This window comes from Poeciliopsis prolifica, unplaced genomic scaffold (genome assembly GCF_027474105.1).
Source record: "Poeciliopsis prolifica strain line A6 unplaced genomic scaffold, Auburn_PproV2 SCAFFOLD002, whole genome shotgun sequence".
Lineage (NCBI taxonomy): Eukaryota > Metazoa > Chordata > Actinopteri > Cyprinodontiformes > Poeciliidae > Poeciliopsis > Poeciliopsis prolifica.
In genome coordinates, this window is record NW_026562377.1 from 23,539,438 (window position 1) to 23,567,430 (window position 27,993).

The following is a 27,993-nucleotide window of genomic DNA, read 5'->3' on the forward strand; positions in this document are numbered from 1 at the left end:
GTATATTGTCCAAAAAAAAAAATAAAAAGATGCTTACAGTTACATAAAATATTCCATTCTTAACACAAAAGTTCACATTTTTTGGGGGGAAAAAATGAAACGATTTGGATTTTTTTTTACAGTGAAATATTTGTGAGATCAGGGGCTGATGTTGGACGACAAAGCTTGGCTTTAATTAATCCCAAACATGCTTTAATACACGTTTGGATGCTAATCAGTGTCATAGGGTCTTTAAATTTATTTATTTTTTCATCCCAAAACCTCCCAACACACAGAGCCACAATTCACCTATTCAAATTTCTGATGAATAAATAATAATGATCAACCCAAGCATCAATGTTTAGAATCATTAAAAAAAATCTACATACTTACTGAGTTTATGGTCTTAATTTATAGAGCGATTTAAAATATTATGATTTTATAGACATTTTTAATGGTTATTTAATACAGCAATCGCCCAATAAAATCGTTTAGGTTCCTTCAGTGGCTTCAGCTTTCAGACTGAGAGTTTACTGAACCTGTCCTCTGATCGGGGCAGCAGTCGTGCAAGAACCGCCACTGTGTTGGTTTTCAAGTGCGTTTCTCCTCCAAACGCGTTTCGATCTGCTGCCATCACAACTACTACAAATTAATGCGGAGTATTTGACAGGCACGCCCCTTTCCTCCCAACATCCAGCTCCCTCTCCAGACCAGATCATCCCAAACGGGATGTCGGATGTCTACTTCTCGTTTGTCCAGCGGCGGCTCCTCCGATTTCCTGTTTTCGAGAGGAGTGACCTCCGAATTGCACCATCATCAGAAATCTCGGAGCAGTGAGTCAGTCGCTTGCGGTTCGGTTGGGTTCGGGCGTGCAGGTGGTGGTCTCCTCCTCCACAGTCAGAGCGGAGCTTTTCGTTGCATTGTGCTGTGTCTCTTTAAAAGGTTGAGTTCTTCGGTCTGTGAGCGCTGGATTGTGTCTCCACTCGGTTTGCCATACCTACTCGACTCGGCTGTGTGTGTGTGTGTGCGCGCGCGCTGTTCTTCCAGCTGTGACATGGCACAGAGGCTGCGTGTACTCTCAGCAGTAGCAGCAGCATCCTAAGCCATGGTCGCTCTCGGGAACGCAGCCAGCGCGACTCGGGGAACCAGGGCGATGCTGCTGCCGGTCTGGACCTTACTGAACGCGGTGTCGGGGCTGAAGGCGGAGGACGGCGGAATGGTGGAGGAACTTGTAACTGAGAAGGAGGCAGAGGAAAGTCACCGACAGGACAGCGTCAATTTGCTGACATTCATCTCGCTGCTGACTCTCACCATTCTCACCATATGGCTCTTCAAGCACAGGCGGGTTCGCTTTCTTCACGAGACCGGGCTGGCAATGATTTACGGTGAGCTTGTTTTTTTTTTCACGCGCACATGACGCTGGCTCTCCTCCTGCAGCTACATCACCACCAACAAACACCACCTTCCGCAGGCTTTACGTGATTCAGCCCCCTTCCCCCTCCCCCATCCTCTCCTCTCCCCACGCGCTCTCACAGCCTCTAATTGGTTGGGCTCGCGCTAATTTCTAGAAGGTGCTTTCGGCTGAGGCTCATCCCCACAGGCAGAACTTAATGCACTTTAACGTGGTTGCGCCAGGGCCGGGTTTTGGCAGATACGGGCCCCTGGGCTAGAGCGAGTGTTCTTGCCCTGCCCACACAAGTTTCCTTCAGGCATTCCAATCAGGTTGACAGTCAGGTTTGTGTTGTTTCGTTTATGCCTCTTCTGCTCAGTAATTGTTTCTCTGAAACGGTTATAATGTCTAAAAAAAGTTTCTCATTCACGCTGGATCATTTCTAGGTTTTCTTGGTCTGCAAGCGGTGTTGGGATGCAGTGAATCAAATGTGCACACACTGGAAGGGAATCAAGGTAGTCAAAGCTTGAGGTCAAGGGTTATGTTAGAGGCCTGGCTTTGACCATTCAGTGAATAGTCATGAAGGTTTTTTTTATTTTTTTATTGGACAAATACAATAAACATTATCTCAAAACAATCCAATACATAGGCTTGATCCAATAAGCTATAAATCAATGAATCAATTAATCACATGATGAATTAAAGCAAACTCAATCATTTCCATTTGCATAATTTATAGGTTTTCTCTTTTTTTTCTCTTTCCACCAAAAACTGGATGACAAAAGTTTTCAGTTTGGTGCTGTGGTGTCAACTATGATCAGAAAGAAACGTAAAACAACATCTTCAAAACAACTTGGTCAAAATTACAATATCTAAAATCTAAAACATGTCAAACTCAAGGCCCGGGGGCCAAATATGGCCCACAGTAGCTTTGTATGTGGCCCTCGAGACTCAAAATTACATCAGTGAGTCCCTCCAGTTTTTCAACAAATTTGCAAAACTCACTCAAACGTTCACACAAAATTCACATGAAATCTACAGATTTTCACACTTTGTTTCTGATTTTTAACACACATTTTTCTTGAAATGTGTGTTAAAATCTGAACACACTGATGTTGAATGTTCTCAAAGAACAGCCCTTTAAGAACATTCATATTTTTGATGTGGCCCAAAATGAAAATGAGTTCAACACTCCTGATCTAAAGTGAGTACAGTTCAGGTTCATCTCTCTTTGTCATAGGGCATGCAATTGAACATTTCAACATCAGTTCTGTTTTTGTTTAGAAAAACCCAGCTTTTAATGAGTTTCAGAGCTAACAACTCTTAACAGAAATGTCCGTCTGTCCAAAGGTTTTTCTGCTAGATGGTATTTTACACTTATGATTTGTTCTGCTCCAGTCACTGTCATGCTGTTCTCTCTCATTAAATGGATGCAGCATCTCAGGTAGCAAGCTAGCAGTCATATCTGTTGTAGTTTTAAAATTTCTTTTACCTTGTATAAGGGCGTTGGCTTTATCTCCAAGCAGCTGACTTTCTTGTTTTTTTTTTTTCAAACAAGAGAAAAGGTCAAACTGCCGTTTTCAGCCAGCTAACCTGTAGTGCACAGCAACAAGTGCAGGAAGGACGACCCTGTATGGTTTATACAGCTGGGGGGGAAAAAAACCCTCTGGTCACTCTGGCAACTCAATAAAATGAGATTAAACAGCAGATATTGTATGTTTTTAAAAAATATTTTTAAAATCCTAACTTCTGCAGTTTAGATGCATATTTCACACTGATGTAGCTTTTGTACATCCTGACTTGTGTGACAGTTCTGGAGCCTCCCTTGTTGTTTGAGGAAGCTGAGAATTCACTTGGTCCGTTTGCGCCTTGATGCTGCTCTGAATCAGATTACGGAGACCTGTGCTTTTGTCTCATGTTACGTCCGTTATTATGGAAGAAAATGCACCAAATGCAGTTAGTGAGTGTAAAACCAGCCTTAAATGGATTCTAATCAAATGAACTCTTCAAAGCAATCTGTCCAAATTTTGTGTACCAAATACTAAATGCAAGTTTATTGTGCACGAGTGGAGAAATTCAGGCGTACTGTTAGCAAAGTAACACACAGCTGAAGCATGTAGATCCACATGAAGATAAAAATATAAAAACAGAAAGCAAGAATGACACCTGATTCAGTAAGGCCACAATTGATATGTGAAACATGTCAGTAGTGTACGTCATTCCAGATGTCTTTGTTCATCACCTTATTTGCCTCTTTGAAGGTTTATTCTCTGTTGGGCTTGTGTATTGCTTAATGTGTGAATTATGTAATCTGAAATGCTGTTTCACTAAGACATAAATGTCTTTTTTTTATTTCTGCAAACAAAAATCAGTTCAGTTCATTTCAGAAATGAAACCAACGTTCTTCTGATTATTTGTGCCTCAGTTATTGTCAAGTTGTATGAAGAACAACTGTGCTGCATGTCGGCCACACATTTTGCTGCAACACTTAAGAGACAAAACTTACGCTGTCCAGTTGGGGCTACAAATGTCACTTATTAACCAGTGAGGGAGAAAAAAGGTTAGACTTTGATTTGTTTTGTTTTTTCCTTTTAATTCAATCACTGCTGCTTTTCGACCCTGAACCGTGAGGCCCAGTGGGACATGGTAGAAAAGCAGGCACTCCAAAACAGAAAACTGCCACTATAATGCTGCAATAATGCCACATTTAAACACTTGGAGTTATTATTTTGGGAAATGTAGAGACTATGTGCACAAGCTGAGTTGTTTCTCCTTTTCACTTTTGTGTGTGAACCTGAATAAAGCTCTCTGAGATCAGAAGGATTATTCTGTTGCACGCTAAAAGTACCGATTAACCGCATAAAGAACAGCCTAAACATAAAAATTCTTACGGTACTTTCTAGTCCAGATTTATGGAAAGCACCTAAAACTCCCTCCGTCTGTGATTCGAGAATTTTTTTTTCCCCAGAAACCGAAACAACAGGTGGTTTGATCCGGTGTCTGCACCAAACCATCTTGTGTTTGTGTGGTTAGGCCAAAGAGTGTGAGTGTGATGTTCACACTTAACCCACCGGCAGACTGAATCAGGAAGCCTGTAGCGCTCTGCTTTACTCTGTCCCATCACAAGATTTATGCTCCTCTAAGTGCCTCTCTCATCACTTTCTTCCCGACTCTGACTTTCTCCACCAGATTCTACCTGTCATGTTCTCATTTTTCTTTGTTTGCTCTGCTGCAACTTGATCCAGTCTTCTGGTAAACAAGAAATGCACGGAGAATTACACTCACCAGCCACTTTCTTAGGTAGATCTTAAATTGGCGCTTGCTTACAGCAGCAACTCAAAGCATTTGGGGATCTAGGTGAGGTAAGTAAAAGTTCACACAGGCACAGCAACATCAGATAACAAATTGGAGAAAGTGTTCCCTATTCTAATGTTTGAATTATTGGAGCAACATTCACACGGTCAGAATAGGGTGTAACCAACACCAATGTTTGTCTTGCCTTCTGGAGTTCAGGCTGGTGGTGGTGGTGTAGTGATGTGGGGCGGGGTTGTCAAACACATTTTTATTTTGGGTAATATCAAGAATGTCCTTAAAGGGCAGATTGTGCCAGAATGGACTGATAAATATTAACAAACTGTTAAAATATTAATAAATATCTATGCCTGCATTTGATGAGTGCTGCTTAAAATTAAATGATAGTGAATATCTTTTCACACTGATCAATCCCTCCAGGATTTAATGACATTTTTTTTCTTTTAGTAATTAAAATGACAAATTTTGTGGGTTTTATGTAAAAATATTTGCAAGATATTTTTGCAATATTTGCACATATGTGTCATATTAAACATCTGCCTCTAAGCTACAGATTTAAAGCTTTGTTCCTCCGCCTCACAGATAATCCATTTCTCCCCCACTCGGCTCCTTCAGACTAGCCACCAGCAATTGGCAAACACCTAGTAGAACTGCTCATCTTCTTAGCTCGTTTTAGGAGCTACTTCTCAACTGTGGTAAAAACGGGAGTAGTGCTGCGATGACTGCTCCCGTAAGAGTAGTAAGAGTAGGCGCTTCTAAAAGAGACAGAGGTCCGATTTTAAGGTGTTAAATTACAAAGTCAGATTTCTTTAAAGTCATATCTGATATATCAATCAAGTTTATTTCTATAGCATAATTTCAGCAGCAACACAGATCAAAGTACTTTACATCATAAAAACACAAAAATACGACTCAAAAGAAAGTCGACAACGAAGGGACTTACATTTTGTCAAGTCCCTTCGTTACACATCAGAATATCAATAAATATTTTATTATGCTTCACATATATGCAGCACTTTTATATCAAGTGAAGGTAATGTAGCGAATTGATAGTGCCATTTTATATCACAAAGTGCCTGGAGAAAACACAACACTTCCCATTTAACTTCCTCAGCCTTCTTGAGGATTGTTGCTGACCACATCCATCCGTTTACGACCACATTGAAACCATATTGTCATCTCAATTTCCCGCTAGATACTGCACCATGTGACAAAATTCAACTAATCTCAAGCCAGTTTCTTATATATGGGTTCACTGTATTCCAGTGGCTCCAGTCCAGTTGAGCTCTTTGGTGATGTGGTGCAACAGGAAATTGATATCATCCAAAGAAACTGCAGGAACTGCGTGATTTTAGCATGGAGTATGGCCTAAAATCTGATGACTGTTTCTGACACCTAGTTGAATGTATATGGCACAAAGAACAAAGGGAGTCCAAGCCATTGTAACTAATACAATGGTTCTTGATCACATGTCGTCACCAGTTTTAACTAGAGTTTGATTGCTTGGGAGTTGTTTGGTTTAGTTGGCTATATTTGTACGTGTGTCAAATGGACTTATAACCCTCCATCTTTGTTCCGATTGGGTTTATCAGGCTTGCTGGTCGGTGTGATCCTGCGTTATGGCATTCCAGCCACCAGCTACCACAACAAGACCCCCCCGAGCTGCTCGCTGAAGGAAGGACCGTCCAGCACCCTGCTGCTCAACATCAGCGGCAAGTTCTTTGAGTACACCCTGAAAGGGGAGATCAACTTCAGGGAGATCCACAATGTGGAGCAGAACGATATGCTTCGCAAGGTAAGCAAAAGAAAAAGGTGTCTCCATTCTGCTAATTTCACCAATTAATTGGGAATTTCTCATCCCTCTGCAGGTGACCTTTGACCCTGAGGTTTTCTTCAACATTTTGCTCCCTCCGATTATTTTCCATGCTGGGTACAGTCTGAAGAAGGTGAGATATTGCACGGTCTGACTGCTTCTGGGATTAAGTGAAGCGACACAGTTACGTGAGGTGAGGCTGAGTCCAACTGAAGTGTCTGCTGACACAGGGTTTCATTGGCCAGATGGCTCGCAGACAAACCCTGTCATTGGCCAGATTGTGAGGACAGTCAACATAAGTGTCTCTTTGAAGGGAAGTCCAGAGCAGATGTCTTTCGTTTCCTCTTTGACATTTTTGCTGGCTCAGAAAAACAGCTGACTGTAGAAACTATTTTTGCTTTTATCTTCTTAAAGTCACTGGGTTTTATTCGGAGAATGGTCATTTGGATTTTAGCTGCGAATGTTTTCACCATTTTCATGGGGTCAATTTCTAGTTAAGTTTATGATTTTCTTCATAGCCATAATGTTTATTACATTGGAATTAGGCATGGGATGGGACAATGTCAGATTCAAGCTGCTGAAGAAAACTATAGTCAATCTGATACTTTCTTTGGCATCTCATTAAAAGTGTAGGAACAGTCTAATTATTATTATTATTATTTATTGATTTTATTTTTTTTGCAATTTGGAAGCCTTAACCATTTAAAACGTTGGTGTGGGACCGGGTAACTGGTCCACTCTGTTCCAAGATGCAGTATCTAAATCTTTATGATTCGCAGACTTTGGTTAACTGGGAATGAAGCATTAAATTCAAATTCAGAAATCCTTTATTGATCCCAGAGGGAAATTAAATAATATGACAATATTACCCTTATGACAATATTGTTGCCCTGGCATGTGACACATGGCAGGGCAACAAGGTAAATGGTTTAATTTGTAGGGTTGATTGAGAAAACTCAGCAGTCTTGCTTGCAAATGTATTATGCTGGATAGAACAAAAGCTTTTGATTTTGTAAAAATTTAAAGCTGTGTGCTTATTATCAAATCTTGGCTTGCTAGTTTTAAAATAAGCATATTGTAATTATTATTGGGTGCATGCTCATCCCTTCAAGGTATTGCATGTTACATTAGCTTGGAATACTGGTAGCCAGTTCTGGAAAGTAAAACCCAACATCGATGTGTTGCAGTTGGACAAATCCAGTGTTATCTGCCAGTTTTTGTGTGCAGTGACCAGATTTATTACTGTTAGCATTTTTCTGCATTCTGTGCAGTCACATAGTAACTGTACGTGACTGTGTTCCTACAGCCATTGGCAGCCATATTGGAGGTCCAGTTTGGTTGAGGGCCTCCAGTTTTCCAGGAATTCTCACTGAACGTTCATGGTGGAATCATTGGTTTGTTTGTAGCCAGTTTAAGCAGTATTGCCTTATCTAAACGTAATTAGTTTGTACTTTTAAGCATTTCAGGAACGAGCAAATATTTTTGCATTCTTTATCTATCTTTGATAACCAATAAAATTGTACATAGTCTCAAAAAGACAATAAGAAAAGCAAGAAAAGTGAAGGCTAACTAGCTATCACAGTTAGCCCTTGTTAAAACAACCAAATTAGTACATTTATAGGTGATGTTTATCTTTTTTTCCCCCCAAGATAACGTGTTCATAAATAACGTTTTAGAAGTGAGTACAAGTGAAATGACAATACAAAGCACTAGTTAGCATTAGCTCTTTGGCATCAGACAACTACCCTAACCTTATTATTTATTATCTAATCGGGCAGAGCTTTCTAGGTTCCCACTTAGTAAATTTTGAACATTTTGTGTTTCTTTCTTCATGTTAGAAATTGCTGAGTCAAATGATAGTCCTCAGGAAAAGGAAGAAGGGGGTCAGGTCAGCTAGAAAAGCTTGCTTTTTTTCACACTCACAAGTATAATTTTTGTTTTTGCTCATTTTGAGCACCATTTAAACCAAAGCCACTCAGATTTGCATCTGATGTGTAATACAAAAAATAAAAAATAAAAAAATAGCTCAACATTGCTAAGTTGAGTTGCCACTGATCAGAATGTCAACAATTAAATTTGATCAGTGGGACCTTTCTAGAGGAAGACGCACATTTCCTGTAAAAGAAAAAGATGAAAACCCCCGAATCAGCTGTTTTCAGTTTACTTTGCAGGGACAGTCAGATCAGATGGGCTTATTTGGAAGTCATCTGTGTTTCGCTGCTTGTTTGTTTTAAAAGCAGTCAACCAGCTGGATGTGTGTTTGTGTGCCTGACTGAGCCGTGGCAGTCACTGACCTGAAATCAGCTAGAAGGCGTATTTCTTTATCAGCATGATCAAAACTGTTCTCGAGCATACAGATGTTTTCTTTATCACCCTTGCTCACAAAACAATTACATTTCTCTTTCATATATTCCTTTTCCCCAATTTTTTCAGAGACACTTCTTCAGAAATCTTGGCTCCATCATCACCTACGCCTTTCTTGGCACTGCAATTTCATGCTTTGTCATTGGGTGAGGTTCTCCTTTCTGTTTATCAATCTTAAAAGAGATAACTCTTCCCTATTTTTCCCCCCTTCAACTGAATGCCTCTCCTCTGCTCGTCCATCCCCAGGAATCTGATGTATGGCGTGGTGAAGCTGATGAGGGCGGTCGGACAGCTGACTGATAAGTTCTACTACACTGACTGCCTTTTCTTTGGGGCCATCATCTCCGCCACAGACCCAGGTACAACTCCAGAGCAATGAAATACACGTTCCAGCTGTGAACTAACTGTGAATGTGGCTGTTTGCTTAGATCTCTTCATAATTGCTGACATGTACTTGCAGTGACTGTGTTGGCGATTTTCAATGAGCTCCATGCAGACGGGGATCTGTATGCTCTGCTGTTCGGAGAGAGCGTTATGAATGACGCTGTGGCCATTGTCTTGTCCTCGTAAGTCATGTTACAGAAATATGTTCCTTACCTTTAGTGGAAAAATACCAGATTGTAGTGAATTTGTAGGTATTTCTGAAAACAGGATTAGTCTGATTATGCTTTTAGCTTTCCACTGTTTAGAAGTTTCAACTCGCATTGAAAAGTTAATATTTATTGGATACGATGTTGCTTTAGTAGGTGCAGGACAGGCTCACTTTCAGAAGATTTGCTGTGGGCTGCATTGACCTGCATGGTTAGTTGTGAGTAATCACTCCACTGTATAAAAACTAGATACTTAAATGATACTTGAAATTTTCCGCGTGATGCTCAAAGTGACACCATGGCCTCAGACTTGAGCATATTCAGTTTGAGTTGCTTAAGATGGCAAAACATAAAGTAAAATGGTGGCTCCTGTTTGACTGACCCCTTCCAATACATTTCACTTTTCCATAAGCTTGCTGATATGACACTCTAACCTTAAGGCGTCATACTGAGGAGACTCTAAATGTAATTCCCCCAAAATCCGAACTCCCTTTTTTTAGACTGAGCAGATTTGTGCTAAACATGTTGTAGCTAGTGCTAGCTAGCTATTGTTTTAGGGAAATATTATCATCTATCTGCTCTACATAATAAAAATAAATGTTATTTCCAGTCCGGTAAAGTATTTGGTTACAAGTTACTTTGCAAATCAAACTGTTTTTATGCACATGTAAACAGTCTGCAGTAAAAGTTCACTTCTTTTTCAGACGTTTCTCCTTAAATCAATGTATTTTATTTATGTTCATGATTCATTTTGGTGCTTTCTGAAATATGGGTTTCAATCAAAAAGTTTTTTCAAGTTGTTGAATTTCACTGATTAGAGAAGCCTGCTTCCTTTCATCACTGCTTCTCTTGACACATGGCACGCTACCTCCCTCTAGTGGAAGACATGAATCACTTGTTTCTATGGAGGAGATTGTTAGAATGCTCCAGGTGGTTAATCTATTTTTCAAAAAGACACTTGTGATAAAAAATTAATGCAAGCTCAGTGTTACCAAAGTGAGTGTTGATAGTTATGATTTTGACCCATACCAGAATTACACTAACTAGGTATGCTTGTGTTTTGTTTTTTTTTTACATCTCAGCTCCATCATGGCCTACCAGCCTGCTGGTGCAAACACACACATGTTTGACGCCTCTGCCTTTTTCAAGTCCGTTGGAATTTTCTTGGGGATTTTCAGCGGCTCCTTTGTGATGGGCGCAGCCACAGGTGTCGTCACGGCTCTCATATCCTGCTCTGTGCGCACACTTTAAAATCCGACCGCATTCTCGACCGTATCTAAGAGTTTGAGTCATGTTGTTTCTGTTGAGAGTGGTTCATGAAAATGCAAAGCCTTGTTGGCCTTTAACTAGACTCTACGTCACCAAGTTCACCAAGCTGCACTGCTTCCCTCTGCTGGAGACGGCGCTCTTCTTCCTCATGTCCTGGAGCACGTTCCTGCTGGCCGAGGCCTGCGGCTTCACCGGTGAGCCGTCTTGATTTACTTATATTCAAGTGTATGTCATGAAGAGTTTTCCTTAAAAAGGTTGGAGCTTGATTTTGGATAATTCTGGATAAGTATGTTAAAAAAATGGAGGTTTGAAATTGAACTTGTCATGTTGTCACTCAGGGTCTGGTTTAGATGTCAAATGGAGCATCATTAGGCATCTAAACCAGGGATGTCAAAGTCAAACATCGAGGGCCAAGAAACCAAATTTGCTACAAATCGAGGGCCAGACTGGTTCTACTTTTATTAAAATATGTTGAAATGATTGCACATAGCCTGTTGAACCAAGACCTAACACAATATTATGTATATTATTTAATAAATAAATGAATAAAGCAATATTTTCTTTTGACTTTGTCAGTAACCTCAAGGGAAAACATTCTCAACAGGCAAACAGCAAAAAATTTAACTGTTTTGAAAAACTAAATATGTTTCTTAATATCAAGATAAATTCATAAATTAAAGTGCATGCATTATAAACTGAAAATCCATCATTGTGCTGCTCTATGATGTCCATATTCTTGTCTTTGTGTGTTTCTGAGAAGCTTGATAGTACCTTCTTTGATTATATTCTTACATTACAGCCAAACTTTCTCCACACAGAAGACGCACACAGGTTTGCCTTTGACCTCTGTGGACATGAACTCTGCCTCCCATCTGGCCTGAAACCCCCTGTTCACTAAACGTTTAGCCATTTTTGAGGAGGGGGGTAACCTGAAAGTTGATCTCTTCTCTGATTGCTGATGAACAATGAAGCTGCTTATGTGCTGCAGTGATTTCGCGGGCTACCGTTGCATTGTGGGGACAGGTTTTATTTATATATTCATCATCTTGTGGTGGCAAAAGCAACATAAAAAAAAAAAAACAAAGCTAGTGTGCTAAGGACTTAAGATGGAGTAAATAAACAAATTGGACATTTCTCTAATTTTTGTATATGTACAAGAAAAAGTATCTGAGAGCACAATTTGTGTTTTCACAGAAATTTCTGTGAAAACATAAGCTTCACAGATATGCTTTTTCCCAATGGTTTTCTCGGCATGTTAAAAAAAAAAAAAAAAAAATCATTACTGTAGGGTAAAATCGGTCAAGCATAAAATCAAGTCTTTCTGTTTTTACAAGAAGTTTTATCATCTAAAAAAAGAATTTTTTTTAGTTTTTCATAAATATATGATTCATTTTCCCTGCATTTTAACAAGACAGTGTCTATAGTCATGAGGTATTTCATCACTAAAATAAAAATACAACAACGCCCTAAAATGACATATTAAGGTTTAATAAAAAATAATACTGCAGACAAATAATCCTCCAGAGATGCAGTGAAAGAACTTGTTGATTTATCTTTGTGATGAATTGTCCGGCTGCGTGTTTAAAGTCCGCCAGCTTGCCTGTGTGATGCAGCATGTTGGTGGAGTTCGCTGTAACACGTGTGTGTTGTTCTCCAACAGGTGTTGTGGCCGTGCTGTTTTGTGGCATCACCCAGGCTCACTACACGTGCAACAACCTCTCTGAGGAGTCTACAAAACGCACCAAGCAGGTGATATCCTCCATCAAACAGGCCGCTTAATTTTGAACCCTCTATAACTTCCCCCATAATCCGCCAGGGTGATGGTTCCAGGTGGCTCCACGATCAGCCCTGTGTGACCTTAATCGGGGCTGTCTGAGGACATCCGTCCTGACATGACTGCTCGGTTTCCCAGAGGGGACTCAGTCTTGCAGATTAGCATGTAAACACCATGCAGTGTGACACATTTAGATCAGTATGCAGCCTGACTCTTGTCGGCCTGTTTCAGTGCCAGTCACCCTGAACATACAGTGTCGCTGTTTAAAGCTCATTGTGCCGTTTCTTGTTTCCAAGTGAAATTTCTAAAATAGTTTTTCATTCACAGCTCTTTGAAGTTCTTCACTTCCTGGCTGAGAATTTCATCTTCTCGTACATGGGCTTGGCTCTGTTCACCTTCCAGAAACACATCTTCAGTCCCATTTTTATCATAGGAGCTTTTGTATCCTTGAATAAATGAATAAATAATGTATAACTCCTCAGGGTTTGCCATGGCAGTCATGCAGCAGCCCACTGTGTTTTTGACTCAAAAAATGTTTAAATGTTCTTATTTGTGCTAAACTACTGCCAGAGCCTTAATTAATGTCAGATTATAGTCCCTGATCTATTTAGGGAGTAATAAAAAGTTGTTTTTACCGTCATAAATAAGCACAAATATTTCCAAATTAGTACCAAAAACACTTTGATTTTTATTGCAAAAAGTATCACAAAATCCTGGAGGGACTGGAAAGATGTTCAATAATATTATTTAACTTTATGAAGTCATTGATATTTGAATAGTTTTGGAACAGGTTTTATAAAATACATTCTGGCACAACCGGCCCTTAAAGAGCATTTATGATCGTGATTTGGCCCAAAACGAAAATGAGTCTATGTGTTCACGTACTGTGTCACCCAAGAGGCTCTTCAATCTGTCTTTGCTATCACATCTACTGTATATATATAAAAAAACCTATAATAAATAAACACACCATGCCTGGTGGAAGTAAAGACTGGTGGCCCTCCAGGCTTATATTACCATGTGGGGAAACTCTGAATCCTGGAAATACTCCACAGTTTAATAGCATTGGATTTCTTAACCAACTTGTGTCAGATAGCCATATTTATCGGCAGAGCTCTCAACATTTACCCGCTGTCCTTCCTCCTCAACCTCGGTCGAAGGGACAAGATCAGGGGAAACTTCCAGCACATGATGATGTTTGCAGGTACAAAACAAAATCAAAAGGTTCAACTAGTATCACTAATCTCAACAGATTTGGTGTGTAACAGTTTTGGCATGGCAACCTTTCCAGGTTTGCGCGGGGCGATGGCGTTTGCCTTGGCTATCCGGGACACTGCTACCTCCGCCCGGCAGATGATGTTCACCACCACTCTGCTGATCGTCTTCTTCACCGTCTGGGTGTTCGGTGGGGGAACCACTCCCATGCTCTCCTGGCTGCATATCAGGTGACAGAACCGCTCTGGAAATAACAAAACCTCATGAAAAAAAAAAAAAAACATTTTGGGAGAGCATCATATTCCGGACAGTGTATTGAAGAAAAAAAAAAGTCCTACAGATAAAACTGATGCTAATAGAAAACCCAGGATTTTACTGTAATAAATTTTCTGTCAGGTATTGAAGAATTTCTGAAGAACAACTCTTTGTTGCCGTTTTAAAGCAACAAACGTTGCAGAATCCAGAAATGACTTAAGATGGAGGTATAGTTAATGCATAATTATTTGTTACAGTTTTTCTGTCAGAAATTGAATGATCTAAAATTGACATGATAGTTTCTTCTGTAGGCTTTTTTGCTGTGCTAATGTAAGATAATGCTAAACTACACATTTGCTTAACTTATCCAATAGCTTAGTACTAGATACATAGTGAAATCAGTCCCTCTACTTCCTATTTGTTTACATGAAATCCCATTTAAATCATGCTTTATGTTGTATCTAGCCAAGCGGAAAATTGGGCAAGCCTTTTGTGTATTTATTCACTGTTGACTTGTTAGCAACTACAGTCCACTAGTTTAGATGTTTGCTCACACTAGTTCAGAAGAAGCTCTTAGGACGTGACATGGTTCTTCTTGCCCTTGTATGAGAATGACTTGTACCTTTTGGATAAGGACGCACTCGTGTTCATACTATTTACACCCCGGCTGATCAGCCGTGCTCTATTTAAAGTTTTATTTTATGGCTTGTGCTCTTGTTCTGACACTTTTTTACTTCATCTTTTATGAGTTTGGCACCACTCTCTGAGTTGGGCTGGTTTTATGCCGCGCCTGTGCGCACAACCAATAAGGCCACAGAAATCCGGGCAGCATGCAGACGTCTGTAAAGCTGCCAAGTGGGCATGTACAGATGATAAAATTTAAGCAGACCTGGGGGTATGACTTGGGATTTACTAATATCACCATGTTTTTTGTCATACTTGCAGGACTAGTAGCAGCCTCTGGAAGAACTGTGCTAGTCTCACAAATGTCTCAACCAGCAGGTTTTTCGAAGGACTTAACTGATTGAAAGATTTGATGACAATCTTGTCCGACACCGTGACACCTTAAATATGGTAAACCAGTTCACATCGAAGGCTCTACTACGTAATAAAGGTCCAATGTTCATTGCTAGTGAACAAGGAGATCTTTTTGGAACATTGGTTTACTAATTAGCATGTTAAGATACTCAAAGGAACTAAAATCATAAAAACCTCACCTGGTTTGCTTCAGAAAATCAATCAAAGCGCATTAAGACTAAACTGGGCAGAGTTTGAGTTAACTAAACATGCTAGCATTTCATGTTATTTGATTAATCAGTATGATGTGGTCTAATAGCATGGACATTAGTGCAACCAGTGCAGCCAGCTTAAGTATTGTTGCGACTGTCAACAGTATTGAATGCGTACCGAAAAAGCTTTCCAGAATCCCCTCGAACTTGGCATGAAAACATATTTCAATCATAAACCAGGCTTTGAGTTTGTAATTTAATAAGTCGTGGGCTGCCAGGAGAGGGGGCAAGAGTTCTCTGCTGCTCTCAGATGTATCCCAGGAGCTCTGTGGGGAGGAACTGATTTGTCCTCCAGTACAAATAATTTGATCAGTGCGCCAAGTGTCTGGGTCCTGCGTTGTGCCACTGCTGTTGCAGTAATGTGATTTGGTTCTTTTTTTCTTCTTCTTCTTCTTTGGTCTGGGTTGAACACTGCTCCACTTCTATCTGTTGTCTGCCCATGATGCACTGAGAGCTTCGCCTTTATCACGATAGAGCGGATTATCTCATTCCCGGCAGCAGCGGCCTGAGTGAGCAGGCTCTGTTTAATATGAGTAATGCCTCCTCGGACCGGACTGGAGCCATTGTTCGGCAGGGGCTTTAGAGCCCTGCCAAGCTGCCCCCCTCCGTGAACTCAGCTCAGTAGATCCTGGGACATGTGCTTTACCGCATGCAAATGTCAGCAGTGTGGTTTCAGTGTAATCCTATGTAACTGACGACGCAAAAACAACTGGACACTGAGGTTAACAGCAGCCTGTTATTCAGCTCCATATTGGCCTCTGTTTTATTAATGAGGGGCACGCTATCTGTAACTTGTTGTGGCAGAGCATCTGGTGAAGCCGTTTGGATAACCAGGCTCTCGGGTGACGACTGAAATGCGATGTGGGACTGCTGCTGTGTTGTCTGTAAAGAAACATGCTGCTGGTGTTTTGGCGTCAGATGAGGGTCTGTAAGCAGACGAGTGCGCTGCTTATCTCAATGTTTGGCAGCGGAAGACTCCAAGAGCAAAGAGATCCTTGTTAGGTTCTGCTGATACGTTTGAGTTTTTCATTTTCAGGGTAATCCTTTTGATAGTTCATGCAACATCTTTTTTGGCTGCAATGGAGTTTTTCCTTTGACTTTTCTCTCAGGTTAATAATTTCTGTCAATCGTATGAGGGCACAGAAATGATCATTTTGTTCACTTATCTACTGTTCTTTTTATTTCTTCTTTCTTTGCAGTTAATGGCCATCAATTGTATAGATATGTGCAAAATTCTTTAAATAAATAGTTACTGCAAGGACTTTGTGAGGCCAAGATGGAAATCTTAGTTGCAGCTCTGAGGATTTAGCAGCTCCATCTTTTAAAAATGTTTGTAATTCTTCTGACTGTAGATGCTGGTAATTTTAGACCCGTAGTCATTTTTTTCCTACATATCTTTTGACTTATAATGATGAGAACAAGGCAGATAAACAGATGGAAATGAGCTTCCGCATAGTTTTCTGGTTGTTGCATCCCTACAAAAGGAAACTCATCTTTTAGATTATCTTTTATAGATCTAGAGGTTTCAGTGTCATTCCCAGACGAACTCACTCACTCTGAATTGTCTTCATACTGGTTTATTTTTACATAAGCAAATGGTAAAACTCAAAGATGCCAGTCTGTGTATTGTTTTGATCTTCTTATATGCAGTTGCCATTAGTTCAGTTGCTATAAACTGTTTCATATAAATACCTTCATCTCTCCCCCATTGTAGCTTGTTTTGGCATGTTGTTTCCATAGATACAAACCACATTGCCATCTTTGTTAATAATAGTAGTTTAATAAATACTATTATAATCATTTGCATTGTGACTATTTTTCAGAAGATTCCTGTGAATGCTTTGAGACTCTGATTTATTAAATATTTACATATTTTATAGTGAATATGCACCTCGAGTTTTGCATAGACTTACCAGTGAACGCAAATACAATCCCGAAACTTAATAAATGTAACTAAAATGCCATTTCAATAAAACACAATCAATCCAAAAAGTCAGTTTGTTGAAATCTGACTCAAATAAAATAATATTTTCTGGCTATTATTTTTTTGAACGCCTCCTACAGAAATGAGACTTTGTCGTAGTGCAAGAGCTGAGGGAGGAAAAGCGGTAAACTGAGACGTTATATTCCAAAGTTGCAAAGCAGTGGAACTTGTTCCAGTATAAGCACTGGTTTCACTCATTCATCAGCTGAAGAGCAGTGGTGATGTCATCCGGCAGTATTTTTCATGTGAACATATGAACATCTGCAAAGCCTCGTTGCCAAGTGCAACAAAAAAAAGAGGATTATGTTTAGCCCTCGCTGTTGCCAACAGCGTTTTGGGATTTTTTTTTTATATGCTGTGTGGTCACTTTCTACCCAGCTTCACAGTAAAATGTCTCTCGCTTTGACTTGTTTCTTGTTTTGTCACATTTTCCGACCGCAAAGTTCTGTGTCTCTTATGTGATCAACTTCTGCAAAGCAGAGCATAATGAGGAAGCAGAAGAAAAAATAAATGCTTTTCAAATAATTTCCTATAAGAATCTAAAAAAAACAGCACACCTACAGCATGTTGCTGCCACCACCGTGTATCATGGCTATGACCTCCACTATGGGATAGAGTCAAGTAATATTACTTTAATATCTTTCACAGTCCAGCATTTTGTTTCCTCACTTCAGTTTGTCTTTTTTTTAAATTATTGTTATCCAATTTTCCCCTCCAAACAACTAAAGCTTATGACTGAAAAAGTATACAATGTTGCAGGTGACTTACTTTATCATTTCCTTTTCCAGTGCAGGTGAAAAAAAGATGTTTTTGTAAATAAATAAAAAAACAAAGCAGCATTTTCTGAGGATTATGATTTCCTTTAATTCTCCATTTCTACCCAGTGTTTGTTACTCCACCAGATAAACATCTTGCATCTCTGCCTGGTTTTAAATGTTCTCAAACCCTGTGTTTATGATAGATATAGATATGGAAACGGCAAAAGATTTCAAGATGAGAGCCGCCGCCACGGAAAGTGGCAATACTCCAGGTGCCGTATACGAACGCGAATCTGTTCACTGGTGCTAATTGGTGTTGGGGGAGGAAAATCTCCTGGTGTGTTTTGGTGAAGGGGAGTAAAAGTGGGCATCTTCAAAAATTGTCTATTTTAAAAAAAATCTGTTTAGAAAAAGGGTTTGAAACTACCTGGGCGTGGAGCTGACTGTGGCTGAGGTTGAGGCTCTGCTGCCGTAAAATGCTCCAGTCAAGGCTGCTCTTTGTGTTGTGAGAAAAAAATCTGTTCCTCTTTCTTTTTTCTGTAATCTCTGTTGACTAGCCACTTTTTTCTGACTGTTGTTTTTTTCTCCATTCCCTCACACAGGACCATAAAAACCAACCTGCTCTACTTGGAAACGTCTATGTTTCCAAGTAGAGCAGAAACGCTGACATGTAGGGTGACATGTAGAGAAAAAAACCTGAACCGTGATTGCTTCGTCTTTTTTTTTCTTTCTTCTTCTTCCTTGCTCTTTTCAGGATTTGCTTGTCAACAGAAACAAAATTGCTCACAAGGAATATTTGACGGATTAGAAGGAGAAGAGTGGGTTGTTCGGGATTAGGATTACAGGGTGTAATGAAGTGGTGAGAGGATTCTCTCACAGCCTGTTCATATAGAGCCGTCTGTTTCTCTTTATACTGGGAGATGTGAGTTAGGCTCCATGTGCTCCTGTTTTTTTTAACTTTTATTTCAGGAGGAGAGCATTTACTCTGTCAAGTTTGTTCCTCTCAGATACTTCTTCGCTGCATCATTTGCATCGCTATGTTGTTTGCATGCCCCCTGGTGTCCTTGCAGCCTCCTCCCTCCCCCGATCCTCTCTGGTGTGTGTTTAGTTGAGACAAGGGTCTTAAAAGACAGCTGGATGCTTTGGGCTCTTCTTTTGAAACTGCAAAGGTAAAGAGAGGGAGAATCTCTTACCCAGAAAGCCCATTTCCTCCCGGTGACAGTCCTGGAGGGGTTTTAAAGATAACCACACACACCAGTCGGACGTTCCGCGGTGCAGGCAGGATCGGGTGGGATTTAAAACATATCCATGACAGGTTACGTGTCTCTCCCTTGGCATCTGTCCAGATGGATTGGAGTGAGCTGAAAATAAAAGCGCCCTCTTGAGAATCGGCCTGCTGAGGTTGAACACTTTTCAGCTGTTGAGAGACGTAGAAATAAACCATGAGCGACAAAAAAGACTGGAAATGGGCTCATGCTATGTAAATAAATCCTTTCCTTTCTTGGAAATCACTTCGTCTTGAAGAGAGTTTTACAGCAAATTTTTATACAGCAACATTATCTGCTGGTTAGCTCAGCTGAATGGAAAGAAATAGCTAGAAGTGACTGTAAGGGCTTCTCAGTGAATTAGAAAGGATGTAAAAGTCGAAAAACTCTTGAGTTGCATAGACAAATTTGACAGCGATATGTTTAGCATTTGTTTCTGTTCGGCGATAATGGATAATGAAAATCTGACTTATTACATAACCAGACTTAAAACTTTTTTAAAATTACATAGTTATAATGATATGGTCTACACAGTCACACGAATCACACTGCTGATGTGATGGTCATTGATTTTGAGCCCTTGGTCACATTAAATACATTTGGAAAGTTAAATGGAAGGAAAAAATATTTATAAATAGATTTACAAACAACTGACTGGCTGCAGCCTTACAAAGACCAGACCAAATTGAATTCAAGCATTTTTTCGGATAACCAAAAGGTCTGGACTGAGGCTGGAGCTGCGGTGCGTTCCAGTTACGTTGCACGTGGGTTTGATGTTACATCCAGCTCGACAGCTAATGGAAATCATAAAAATAAATTTGTCTAATGGAAATGCGGCAATTAAAAAAAAAACAAATTTTTCTATAAAAACATTTTGTGCTTTTTAAAAATTTTTATTCACATAGAAATGTGTTTATTTCGCAAAACTGCAATGGAAGCATTTTTTTGCATCACACGAGTGACGGGTATCAACAGCTGGACGTTACTATTGGTGGAAAACATGAACAAGGTCACAGGAAGTAGTAGAATTTTAATTTTTTTCCTTTCTGAATTTATTAATTAATTACATTTTTTTGATTAAAAATTTAAATAATGTGTGTAAAAGTTGTAAACGTTTTACAACTTTCACAACGTGCTTTGATTTCACCAGTTTTTTCCTTTCACACTTGCACTAAATAAACTGTCCAGATAGCTGAGAATAATCTCACATGCCACAAAGAGCAGCTTCAACTTTCTAAGCAAGTTAAAATATGACTTGGTTCTGAGGTTAATAAGTTAGGTTTTCATAGAAAAAAAAATGCTAACAGGACAGAAGACCCTCCACGTCTGTGTCATACTTACCTTGTGTCTCTAACTTGCTTTGGGTTAAATGCTGATGTTGGTCTGCGTCTTGGGGAACAAGGTTCAGCACCTCAGCACTTTGGTGTGCAAGGATACGAGTACGTCTCGTAACTTATTGCTAAGCAATAAGTTAAACAGAAGTGACAGAAGTGTTGTTGCTTTGTCTCCCGTGTTGCAGGGTTGGTGTGGATTCAGATCAAGACCTGCAGCCCTCTGGCGACAGCTTCCAAGTCCTCCAGGGGGTGAGGAACTCACTCACACCCACTTTGGGAGTCTCTGGACCTCTGCCACGTTCCGAACACATTCTGCTCCACTTTCTGCTGGGGGTTTTCCTGTTTTGTTGGGGTTTTTTCCGTAGTTTATGAAGGTTCAAACTCAGGAAGTCTAGACACTGAAATGTAGTCTCAGAAAGAAGAAGACGAAAGTAGAAAAGGGAAGCTGTGCGCTGTCAGATGTTATTTTAGGACTTGTCCCTGCAAGCCTACCTGCTGGATCGACTCTTGCCCAATCTGTTGTTTGACTCACAGTAACCTGTAAAACAGGATGTGATTTCTGTTGTTATATTCTGCTGCTATGATCTTAATCTTAAACAAAACATCTTCCCAGCTACAGTGAGAGCAAATCTGGTTCACATGCCAGCAGCTTTAAAGTTTGACTGAAAAATACATGGATGAGGCATGACATTGTGAGATGAGCATCATGAATGACATCGATTTTCTCTTCGCTGTGGCATCTGTTTGTGATGCCAACCATAAGTAAAAGGAGTACAAAAAAAAAAAAAAGTAATCGCTTCTGGAGATGTGCACAGATAGACAGTAGGACATCCTCCAGCACCTGTATTTTTCTTCTGGACAAAAAAAAAGTGTCTTTCCGAAATGCTTCTTTTAAGCATTTATATATTTATAATGCATGGCCCAAGATAACATGTCAAGATTTAGCCTATATTGTCATAGTTCCAATTCTATCCGACCAAATTTTGTTATCAGTTTTCAAGGCTTTTAGTTTAGTTCATTAGTCTTAACTTGCTAAGCATAATTTCTGTCCTACATCACTCTGGCTACATACGACCACAGTCTGTGCTCTTCTTTTGCTATACTCGACAATTCTCACCCCACTATGTCAGCTTACCATGGGCCACACAAAGCTGACCTTTTGTTTTTCCGACTTCAGCACCTGCCCCACAAAATGTCTGCGCACGCGACACAGATGAATGTTCATCACAAAAACTTCCCGCTAGACAGGCGAGACACATACGCCATGGGTTGGATCCACACATTAAACTGATTTGCATTAGATTCGTCATCTGTCATGGTAGCAGTAAAAACAAGTGACTGGTGCTGTTGTCTAATTGCATTCACTGTAACAAAGGCAAAATGTCATTTTTGTTGTTTCTTTTTTTTTTAATCATGTGCTTCTCTAGGATGGAAACCAGGATGAGGGCCAGAGTAAAACCAAACAGGAGAGTGCCTGGCTCTTCAGACTCTGGTATACATTTGATCACAAGTATCCTTTTTTGTGTGTATAAATCCCATGTGACTCAATCACAAGGTGCTTGGTCCACATTTGCTATGCAAACCGGTTCCGCCTGGATTAGATAATTTGACATAATCTTGAGAAATGTTTTGCTTTTCCCTCCTGGTGGCCCACAACGACAGACTAAAGGTAATACATTTAGTGACTCATCCTCCCATTTTCTCCAATCTTCCCATCCCTGCTGAACAATTGTCTTCCCCAGGTGGCTGATTGTGTTTCTGTCTCTTTAAACGAGGCAGCTGTGTTTTCCAGAAGCGGAAAATCCTCCCCCCCTGCTGCCGCACGCTACCTGGAGCCAAAGAAAAGCAACAGACCATTCAATACACTTTAGGTTGTTTCTCCCGAGTGCCACCGACTCTGGCTGTAAATATCCAAACGTGGTACATGGGACCAGCGGATTCCAGTCCTCACCATTTGAACGTGGCACTTGGTTTTCCAAAGCAGCTTAACCTGGTTAAGCTGAGTCCTTCGCTGCAAAATCACATGAACTCACTGAGTTGTTTTGGTCTAGTTTCAACTGCAAATAACATAAAACGAGACAAAACTAACTTACAAGTAACTTTTCAGTAATATTTAGAAGCTGTTTTTATGTTAACAATTCAAATAAAATAAAAGTAAAAGTTCTGAAAAAGTGCCAGTCCACTGGCACATTATGAAAGTGAAATAATCTACCAGTGGAACTGGTACTTTTTAGGGAATTATTGCCTTAAAACAAGCTCCCATATTATGCTCAAAAGAGATTCAGTTTTCTCTTGTTTTGGGTTGCACAGTGGCGCAGTTGGTAGCACTGTTGTCTTGCAGCAAGAAGGTCCTGGGTTCGATTCCTGGTTTTCTCTCCAGGTACCCGGAGAGAAAACCATAGTCCATGACTGTCAGGTTAATTGGTTTCTCTAAATTCTCCCAAGGTGTGAGTTTGTCTGCATAGTTGGTTGCCCTGTGACCCTGTGACCCCTCCTCTTGCCTGGAACCCTAGCTGGAGATGGGCACCAGCACCCCTCATGACTCCACTGGGGAAAAGGGTGTTGGAAAATGGATGGATAAGATACTTACAGTTGACAATAAACCAAAAAAATGTTATTTGTTTGTCTGTTCTCTGTAAAATGAAGAATGCGGCTCAGGTGTAAAAATACCACAACGATCCCACCAGCGCACATCCCTCTAAATTATTACATTTCTGTTGTAACATTTTGCTAAAACCTTTTATGAATCTTGTGTTCCAAGTTTAAATTCAACCTTTTCATTGAGATTTTTTTTTTTCAGATTTGCAATGTGCGTCTCTTATTAATTTTTGATTTCCCTTAATTACATCCCAGTTACCTTAAGCCCATTTTGACACACAGTGGTCCACCTCTGACCTCCACTCTGCCCAGTTACTGTGGCCCACTGGCAAGCTGCCTTACCAGTCCACGAGCATATGAAGTGAGTATTTGTAAAAAAGAAAAAAAAAAGTTGTTTTTTTATTGTGAAAAATATACAAGCTTAAGATCTACATTTGATGAAACAATGCACATCTGTTTTGCCCCATTTATTGCTGTACTAATGTGTGGAAATATCTGGTTTGTAGAACACAGACACTGTGAATCTGGTAGACTTTCTGTGTAATACTAGAAAGATAAATACCTTAGTTGAGGGCAAGAAATTAAAAATGAACTTAATTAAAAATCTTAAGGTATTAAACTCAAATTAATCTGCTGTTTTTAAAGCTGGTAAATGATTCTGAAACACTTTTCTGACACTCAAAGAGCCTTCAGGGACACAAAACATGAAGCCAGAGCTGGAATATGGAGAGAGAGTGTCTATTATTTACAAACATTTAAGGATTTTTAAAATATTAATATTTAAAAAGCCCTTTTTTTAAACAGGTATTTGTTGATTGGATGTCTAGTTGCTTATTAGCAACAGAGAAAAAAAAAAAAGAGAGCAATTTTGCTTTTCCCCAAGGATCTAACCTTTTTAAATCTGTTTGTCAGCTTTAAAGAAAGTAAAGATCCTTAAATGTGATTTTATTCATTTTTTTTATCCATCTTGCGTTATTCTGGGGCTGTAGGTTTAAAAACAAACAGCCAAATCGGTGTAACAAACTGTCCTCAGAGTCGAGTCTGTCCCTGAATACTGAAACCGGTTTCTTCCTCTCCGAGTATCCACCAAGCATTCAGCCACACAGAGCCGAGGCCTTCGGCAGGCAGCATTTTAAAAACGGAGGGATGAGAGGAGGGGGCTGCATTGTGTCGGCACAAAAGACGCTTTTCAGCTCCGGCTCAAAGATGACCAGTGTTCTGACAGACACTGCCCTCTGATATTTAAAACACAGAAATGCCCATTGAAGCTCTGGTCACACTCACTTCACTTTCATCAGGGCTTCTTTTTGTTCTCTGTTCTATGAAACATGCGGGGGATTTTTATTTTATTTTTTTCCCTTCCCACTGAAAATGATCCGTTCCAAATTGGATTCCTGCACATAAAAATGGATTGTATTTTTTGCGGTTTCTGTAATTTTCAGCAGTAAACGATTTAGATGAAGATGTTTTCTCCCTGCGGTCAGGAAGCTGCAGCCATGCCACGTCCAATCTGGACGTAGGGGGTTGCCAGTGTGGCCGGCCACGTGGGGAGAGCCCGGATTAAATAAAGCTCAGTGTCTAGTTCCTCTTTAATTATGGATATTATGAAATGCCTCTCTACTGAAACTGATACAAGACCTTAAAATGCTGATGCAATTCATAATGCTTCTACAGCTGGCTTAAGTTGTTTTGTTTTAGGGCTTTTTCTATTGTATTTTATTTGTAGAAATTGACATTACAAGCTGACAGAGGGGAACAAATTGAAAATCCATCAGTCTGCCTTTTAAACCCCCCGCCCCCCACTGTGACGACCTGAATTCAGACCTTAATCTTTACAACTGGGCCACAAAATTTACAGTTTCCTGTTCTAAACAAAACGCCCCTGCTACTTTGTTGACATTTACTGCTCGAATGGAACTAAATTCAAGATTTGTTTGGACCAGATGTTAATGCTCTTTGTGCTCACGTGACTGCAGCAGCAGCAGCAGCAGCAGGAGGAGGAGAGGAGGAGGAGGGGTGTGTGCGCGATTAGGGATGGCTGTGTGTTTCTACTTTAATTTGGAGGGAGCTTCTGTTAAACTATTTAAGAGCACAAACGATTTCAATGGATTCATTTCCAAATGCGTCTCCTTTCCCCTTAAAAATAGTTTCCCAGTAATACATAGTTATGCAATTTTTTTTGGTGTCGTATCCAGTGAGCTGAATAATCCTGTCATTGACCTGGCATTGACTCCTTTCCGCCCCCGGTGGACATGGGGGCTATTAAATCCCAGATCAGTCTGGGTTGTTCAGCTGTTTGTCGTTTAATCAACATGTGTTTTCTTTCTGATCTGAGGCGTTTGTGAGTCATCTCTGTGCCTGTTGGTCTGGGCATATGTGTGATTCAAGGCGGCCTGTGGTTTCCTGTTTTCATCTTACCTCACTAGCTGCTGCAGTATTGGCGATCAAATGAAAGTCTCTCTGACCTAGTTCTCCTAATTCAACTCACCTGAAAAAAACCCTTTCTATATACAGTTAACTAACATCTCTACCTATCTCAAGCTGATTAACTAATGTATATCAACTAACATATTTCTAGCTAAGCTATCTGGAACTACCTAACTAACATATCTCTATCTATAACTATTGATTTGTAAATACTTGGCTTGTACCGATTTGTTGGTTGGTAAACTATTTAGTTTTTTTTTTTTTTTTTTTTTTTTTTTTTACAATATTGTTAATTTACCAAAATAAAGCTAATCTGAAATGAAGGCTCCTCTCAGATAGCTGTAATCCAGCGTCCCTCATGAGTATTTATACTGTTGATGTCCATTCATCTGTTCACACCTCATGTTTCACTCTGGGTTCTGTTTTCAGAACCATGAGCAGCTAAGGGATCCCGACACTGACTTGATCCACAACGACGCCGACCTGACCTTCACATTCGGCGACACCGCCATCACCGCCAACGGGGCGTCCGCCGGCAGGGCGGATGCCGCCGGGGGGTTGGGCTGGAGCGCAAATGGAAAGAGGAGCGGCAGCACGTCAGAGGAGGCCCTGGAGCGGGAGCTGGACTCCCGCGAGCAGGAGCTGCTGAGCCGCGGCACACGCCTGGTGTTCCCCATGGAGGATCACATCTGACCTCCCCCGCCCCGTCCGTACCAGCCGCTCTCCCTGGCCCGACCCTCACCCGCACCATCTTGCCATTAGTTCTCTCCACTTTCACATGGGCAGAGTGCCCGGCGCTTCAGAGATGAGACGGATCTGAGATATGGGATCTGACAGGAGGGGAAGGGTTCATCGTGACCTGTGGCTCCAACAAAGCCAGGAGGAGCAGAGCTCCAGGATCGTTTCATCCTCATTAGATAAGAAGTTTATTCCAAAGAAGACACGATGCCCCTGTGGTGTTGTGGGAAAAGAAGAAAAAACTCTCGCTGCTGCTTCACAGACTGCGTTCTCTGCAGAAGAGGATTTAAAAACGTTTTTTTGACAGGAAATGGAAGTGACGTCTGGCCATGCAAGACTATCTCTGCATGTTCAACACTTGGTTGTTGTGCTGGAGGAGAAAATGGGTCTCATGGTGGGACGTGACCAGAGTGTCTTCATAGTTCAGAAACCACATAAAGAGACTTTGACTAAAGAGTTCTTTGGTAAAAGTCTACCTGAAGACATTTACTGCTAAAACCACAGCGTCCGGTTGTCTTGTGAAACATCTGCTGCTGAGGACGTAAAGGAACGTTGAAGCTATTTTCTTCTCAGTCGTGACTTAACACAAGCATCCAAATGCCTACAGAGCCAGGCTTTGATTCTCACTGGTGGAACTGTTCATTGAAGGCCTATTACATTTACAGATGGTATGTGAACATCTTGTCATTCGGTTGCCCTAGATCAGCTGTGTTCAACTGTGTCTCATGACACAACTTAGAAACCCTGACATGTTTAAATTCCATTAAGGAATAAAGAAAGGGCATGAGGATTTGCACTCTAACGTGATTAAAGACCAGCCTACACAGTGAAGTAAAAAGCATGCCGCTGTCGCGTTCATCGTCCTTTGAATGTTTGAAGCGCCTACTGCAGCTGCAAAACGTTTGGTAAAGTGCGCAAACCTTTACAAGGCGGAAATAAGAATTTGAAAGCGTTGGAAGATTTATATTTTAGAACAAGTGAAATTAATCATTTCAGTTTGGTAACTTAACAGTGTTTTAGTGGGATGTCATTTCCGCTGCTGCAATACAAATATTACTACGAATACTTTTTTTTTTCTCTTTCTTTTTTTAGTTTAACGGCTCATTACGAAGCCAAAAATTAGCTGTGAAAAATACCATCAAAATTAAGTAGTGCTCAACAGAGATTTGGCTCAGATCATCCTTAAAACATCAGATCTATAAGAACTTTTTTCTTTCTTTACGTCTTTTTTTTTTTTAGCTTAAAATCCAAGGAAGAGCTAGCTCAGTTGGCCTAGATAGCATCTGTAAGGCTTCATAATTAGCATGTGGGTAGTTTGTTGCAGCTGTGAAAAAATAAAGCGTTAAGCAGGGATCGCTTCTAGAGACAGATCTGTACAGATTTCACAGAGTCTAAAATGTGTTTTGAAGAGGAAGGGAATTTTACTGCACGTTTACTCTCACATCCCAGCTTATTTAACATGAAGACCCATAATAAAGACAGAACACATTTCCATCTATATAACCTCAGATATTTTGAAGTGCAAAAAACATTTAGAAATTATATAATATATATATATATATATATATATATATACATATATATATTTAATTATCTTTAGAAATGGGCTGGACGTTTTATCTCGAGAATTTTTGAACTC

At 40.2% G+C, this 27,993-nt stretch overlaps 1 protein-coding gene and 1 long non-coding RNA gene across 2 annotated transcripts; one reads left to right on the forward strand and one right to left on the reverse strand.

The window, feature by feature from the left end:
- The first annotated feature begins 87 nt into the window (after positions 1-87).
- On the forward strand, positions 88-27,923 carry slc9a7 (solute carrier family 9 member 7). Its single transcript, XM_055056653.1, has 16 exons — positions 88-1,364; positions 6,274-6,476; positions 6,550-6,627; positions 8,928-9,004; positions 9,105-9,217; positions 9,319-9,424; positions 10,531-10,672; positions 10,806-10,911; positions 12,378-12,466; positions 12,819-12,932; positions 13,584-13,695; positions 13,783-13,936; positions 20,777-20,840; positions 22,019-22,101; positions 23,445-23,550; positions 26,046-27,923. The coding sequence occupies exons 1-16, from the start codon at positions 1,085-1,087 to the stop codon at positions 26,307-26,309; spliced, it is 2,091 nt and encodes a 696-aa protein (XP_054912628.1). The 5' UTR covers positions 88-1,084; the 3' UTR covers positions 26,310-27,923.
- Positions 13,864-21,260, reverse strand: LOC129376952 (uncharacterized). The gene is made up of 3 exons (XR_008607858.1): positions 20,599-21,260; positions 19,186-19,409; positions 13,864-13,950 (listed from the first exon to the last, which is right to left on the reverse strand). It is a non-coding gene; the product is annotated as an uncharacterized LOC129376952 (long non-coding RNA).
- Positions 27,924-27,993: the final 70 nt, after the last annotated feature.

What these genes read in the sequence shown, in the direction of transcription:
- slc9a7 (XM_055056653.1), top strand. Translation starts at nt 1,085, where the DNA reads ATGGTCGCTCTCGGGAACGCAGCCAGCGCGACTCGGGGAACCAGGGCG. An exon ending in AGAACGATATGCTTCGCAAG is followed by an intron (nt 6,477 to 6,549) that starts GTAAGCAAAAGA and finishes ATCCCTCTGCAG; the next exon opens with GTGACCTTTGACCCTGAGGT. An exon ending in GCTTCCAAGTCCTCCAGGGG is followed by an intron (nt 20,841 to 22,018) that starts GTGAGGAACTCA and finishes GTGCTTCTCTAG; the next exon opens with GATGGAAACCAGGATGAGGG.